Source organism: Nicotiana sylvestris, chromosome 3 (genome assembly GCF_000393655.2).
Source record: "Nicotiana sylvestris chromosome 3, ASM39365v2, whole genome shotgun sequence".
Classification (NCBI taxonomy): Eukaryota; Viridiplantae; Streptophyta; class Magnoliopsida; order Solanales; family Solanaceae; genus Nicotiana; species Nicotiana sylvestris.
This window is the reverse complement of record NC_091059.1, coordinates 115,543,293-115,548,905: the sequence shown is the minus strand read 5'-3', so window position 1 is coordinate 115,548,905 and position 5,613 is coordinate 115,543,293. Positions and strand designations below refer to the sequence as shown.

General features: G+C 33.0%; 1 protein-coding gene across 1 annotated transcript; it reads right to left on the bottom strand.

Annotated features, from left to right (window-relative positions):
* Positions 1–2,805: 2,805 nt before the first annotated feature.
* On the bottom strand, positions 2,806–3,958 carry LOC104249596 (ethylene-responsive transcription factor 5). Its single transcript, XM_009806048.2, is given in 2 exon segments — positions 2,806–3,414; positions 3,416–3,958. Coding segments are annotated over 2 exon segments (759 nt in total). The 5' UTR covers positions 3,748–3,958; the 3' UTR covers positions 2,806–2,987.
* Between the last annotated feature and the right edge of the window lie 1,655 nt (positions 3,959–5,613).

Sequence of the window (5,613 nt, the reverse complement as noted above, 5' to 3'; positions counted from 1 at the left end):
CTTCGGGGATGGAGAAACGAAGCATCATATGGCCTAATCCATAAACCTTATTGTGCTACTCGTTGTTTATGGCTAACATATATTTTACTATTTAATTGCCGCTTTGGAACAAAGTTTTGTCCTTTTGTTACTTTTTCTATTCTCGTTGATGGATGGGTCTTTTGTCTATAAGGGGTCGTTTGGTCGGGGAAACTTTAGTCCCCATTAATTATTCTGGAATTGTAATAAAAATATCATTAAAATTTTGGTATTATTAATCTCGAGATTATTCATAGTGCGATTTTATCCCAATTAAAATAGAATAAACTCATCTCAAAGTTAATTTCAGGACTAATTATCCTTTACTCCTCGTATCGAACAAGCCGTAAGAGTCCAATTACCAGCCTACTTCTTTAATTTCTCTCTACTTTTTCTCTTTTTAGTTTATGCTTTATGGTGAAAAACATATTTATAAAATTAAGTTATTTATCAGGTGATTATAAATAAATCTCTTAATAAATTTTAAATAGTAATTGGTGATTAAAGTAATAACAATTAATCTGACATCATCCGTTAAATTTCATCAATGTGTTCGATACAATCAGAACTGACCTTTCTATAGAAAAATGCCTCTGAGACTATGTAGGTGTGAAGTAATCGACCAGAATTTATTTATTAAAAAGTGACAAAAATTTGAATAGGATACAATAAATCAGCAAAACAATTATGAAATCATGACATATTGAAGATATTAACGGAGAGGCTGTACTATATATGGCAATTAAACTGCACATCGCACAAAATGAACTTAGCTTGGACTTTTGGTAAAAACTCTGTACCTTTCAAGGTAGCTCGACGCCTTACTACTGTATTCATAAAGGGGTCTATTTCACGTATGAAGAGGATTAGTTATTATTTTTTCTATCTCAGTTTATACGGTATACTTTTCTTTTTAGTCAGTTACATATGAAATGTTTGTACCTTTTTATCCCAATTTGCGAGATGATTTATAGAGATTAAATATCTAACATTTGTCATAGAAAACCACACGTTTCAAGAATTTACATTTCTTTCTTAAATTTTGGAAAGGAGGAAATATATGTCTTCTAAGCCATATTATAAGTACGTACGCAACTAATTATACCAGCTGCTGGTACGTAGCAGTTAACATAAAACACAGCACGTGAATTGACCAAAGGACCTGATAACTTGACTTTATTGTTTGGATAATTTTCTTAAAAAATAAAAGAGGAGTAATAATATGATATAGGTAGTAGCATACTTGACTTGCATGCAACATCAACTTCAATAAGGCAAGCAAGCATTATCATGCAACTGACAGTCAAGCTTTCCATGCTGCGCGAAATTAACTTATACTGTAGCTCCATTTCTCGTCTTCTGATCTTCTCCATTTCCCCAACTTCTTTTATATATTTATTTATGACATTTGTCTTATGTATATATCAATCAATGGCCCAAATTGATTTACTTTCCATCACTAGTTTTAACCATGTTTTTAATAGGTAGATGTTATTACTATTTTAGAAAAAAAAAAGGTACTCTCTAATTTGCTAATAAAAATTACTCCCTCTGTTCACTTTTATTTGTCCACTATACTAAAAATGTATTTTCAATTTTACTTGTTTATTATACTAAATCAAGAGAAAGATAATCTTTTTTTCCTGTTTTACCCTCATAATTAATTACTCATTTTCAAACTTATTTCTCAAGACTTTTTGAAAGGCTATCATTATTAGGGGTTGTATGGTAAATTACATACTATATTTATTATTTTTTAAGGGACGTGAAAATTCCAAATAGTACGGAGGGAGTATTTTCTAAGTTCTAAATTTTGAATAAGTATATTTAAGGGCATCTGTTTTATTTTTCGAATTGACTTTCTTGTCAAAAGTATTCTTAATTTTATGACCATTGTTTTATATTAATAAAATTCCAATGATTAAAAAGGGTGGGGGATTATAATTGTTCAATTAGTAGTCGTTTTTAGGAGATGAAATGCTTGGTTAAATGTTGCGGTAATTTTTTAGTTTAGGCAGAAATTATGCAACCCATTTTCCGTAGACGTTAACAAAAATTATTCTTTCAATTGCTTAGTTTGTGATTTTATTGTGAAGTATTCCATGATCTCATCAATTTATATATAACATTTGAAGTATACATGGAAGCTTTTTAAATTTAATGGTTGCAAAATTTTGTGAGATGAAGATTTCTTACCAAAATTAGACAGTACCTTTTTTCTAAAATAATAATAACAGCTACCTATTAAAAACATGGTTAAAACTAGTGCTGGAAGAAAATAAATCTAAGCAATTGATATATATACATAAAACAAATGTCACAATTCTGTCAAGGAGAAGATGAGAAATGGAGAGGAGTTTCATCCTTCTTTCTTGCTCTTGCAACTGGCAAAGAAAGAAGTGACGGATCAAGCATTTTAATATTATGAGTTCTAAAATCCTTAGTGTTAATAACTGATTCGAAATTTAATATATTTGTATAGTTAATGGATTTCTTATTAGATATATATAGAATTTAGGCTAAAACAATATTATTATTTCTGTGTGGATGTAAAACTCTATTTTTACTGGTAATTAAGTTCAAGAATTCAGAGTAGCTTAATAAAATAACACAAAATAGTTTCAACTGAATAGTGCGAGGGGGATGACTTTTGATCAAATTCGATGGAACACTAGATGAAATTGATCGAAATTAGACAAAATCACTTGATCAGGAAGATAGAATTTTTTTTTTTAAGAGAGAAGAAATATCCTTTCAGCAGCAGTTAGGTTGCCAGAGACAATCTAATTGATCATATGTTTCAGAATTCCATTTTATAAATTGAATAGATGAAGTGAACAATTTTTTTGAATGATTGCATATTTACAAGAAATAACTCTTAATCAATGAAATTGAAAAGAATTCAAGACTCAAAGACACCCACCCCTCTTCTACACATCTTCTATTATACCGGTCCGGTGTCCTTTCGATTATATAATAACAAGCTGAGAATAAGCCATATGTGGAGACAATGGGGAAAGCAGCGGTACCTCAAATATACCCTTCCCATCTCCACTGTCCCAAATCGCCGACCAACTTGACGGCGTTAACGGAGCCGTCGGGACTCTTTCTTCTTCTATTTTCATTTCCTTGTTGATAACTAGTTGCTCCTCCTTCTCTGTTCCTCTCACCCTTTTCCTGCTTGAGTTCCCCAATGACTGAATCTCGTCATCTTGTTGCTTAATGTTTGCAACTTCGAGAGGGAAATTCACTATTGCTTTGCTGCCTCTAAGCTTAAACGCCGCCCTGTCATAGGCAGTGTCAAAGGTTCCTAGCCAAACCCGAGTCTCCTTTCGGTTCGGGTCACGAATTTCTGCTGCGAACTTGCCCCATGGCCGTTGCCTAACTCCTCTGTAATGCAATGTTCAAAGAAGGCTTGCGTTCTTTGAAGCTTTGCTTCTGAGAAATTGAACTAATACGAGCAGCTGATACGTTTGGCTTTGTCCCAAGCTCTGTTTCTGAATTGTCAAAGAAGCTTGAGATTTCAAGACTGCAACTTTGTGATGTGTTGCCATAGTCGAGAGTTGGTTCAAAAGAGAAACTCTGGTCAAGATATTCATAAGAGGAGGAGCTTTGGGGATAAAGGGTGGTACTTTCGGTTTCGGAGCAGTAATATTCCATAAAAGCAACATCATCAAGAAGATGCTATCTTATCAAATCAAGTGTGCAATTCTCTTGTGCTGAGGCCATTTTTCATCTTCTGATAAAATGAGGAAAGAGTTGGAGAATCTCATTTCAGTTATAATGTTCAAATTCTTGAAAGAATTCAAAGTTGGAGAATATTGAGTTGAGTGGAAAAAGAGAGTGTGGAGGATTGTTATAAAGGTCATAAATTTGAGACTCCATTGAGATGAGAAGAGGGTTCAAAGGAGCCTTCAGGGGTGGAAAAACGAAGGATCCTGTGGCCTAATCCATAACCTTAGTGCTACTTGTATTTAATTTTATGTTTATGTGACGTAACTTGTCTCAGTATGAAATTTAAAAAAAAATTATCTAAAATTATCCAGCCAAACAGATTCACGTAAATTGGAACGGGGAGTAATATTTATGAGGTTATAAAAGTTTATGATTAAAAATAAATAAAAATTTATAGTTAAAATATTATTATTTTTAAATGAACTAATAAAAAAATCGTGTAATATAAATTAAAACGGATAGAATACGTTATAATTTAAAATATATTTAAAGATTGCTGCTTGGAACAAATGCTGATATGTGCTATCGTGTCATTTTGTTACCTATCTTTTTCGGTGATGGATGAGTCTCATGTCTTCAACCATGAGTACAATTTCCAGCGTGCTTCTATATTTTCTCGGGTTTTTTCCTATTGCCACATAATTATTGAAAGTCTATATATTTGTTATTTTTTTTTATTGTGTTAAACGATAGATGCAACACCGTAAAATATGTTTAGCCTATGCTCACAGAGTATGGGTCAAAATCTGATCAGAATAATCTTGTCTAAGAGAGGGTAACTAAGAGCTGATTAGACTGAAGTCACACTTAAGGAATAACATATTGGTGAGCTGAGCAGTTAAGGTCGAGGTCGAGCACTCAGACCGGCCCAAACGGCTAGTTTAGTAATAAGATATTTTAAAAGAATATTTTCTGCACTTGTACTTTCAGTTAGGTGGGGGAAATATCTCATATAAGTAGGAATAGAGGGAGAAGGGAGGGATAGGTAATATTCTATATTATAAGCTCTCTGTAGAAAAAGTTGACTCTCAAGTAACTACAAACATTGTCTTTACAAAAGATTCGATTTGTTGTTGGTCCCAAGTTTTCTCACATCAAATCCGAGAAAGCTTTCAATATTCCCACGTTTGATTGCCTTACATCATTGTCAGAGAGAGAATCATCCACCTCATTGAATATTTGGATGAATCATTCTCTTTATTTACATTTATTACCATTTATCATATTTATTACTTGTCTTTATTCCCTCATTCATTCGTAACAATATCATTAAACACCCCCTTGGTATTTAATAGTCATGAATGCGGTTTTACATTATTGACGTCTATTAATCTCGGATCTAGGATTTATTATATTTAACTAGAATTTGCTCATTATCATTTTATTTAATTAATTTAACAAAAAAGTTTAACACTTTTTGGTCAAACAATTTGGCGCTGTCTGTGGGGACCTTCTAGTTAAAATTTTAGTTTCTTCTAGATCTATAAAAATGCACAAAACCTTGAAAAATCCCGTATTTCCTTGTTTGCACAAATCTGACATAGAATGCGCAGTACTCGGGGCTTGTGACCAAAATGTTTAAAGGCTAGTGACCAAAATGTTCAAAGAACAACTCGGCAAGACCATGAAAGTATACATCAATGATATATTGGTCAAGTCAAAAAAGAAGGAAGACCATATCGACCACTTGAGAGAGGCCTTCGACATACTCAGACGACACAACATGAAATTGAACCTAGAAAAATGCGCCTTCGGCGTAACCTCTAGAAAATTCCTCGGCTTCTTAGTATCGCAGCGAGGTATCGAGGTCAACCCTGACCAAATCAAGGCCATAGAAGGAATCCCAGAGAATTTAACCAG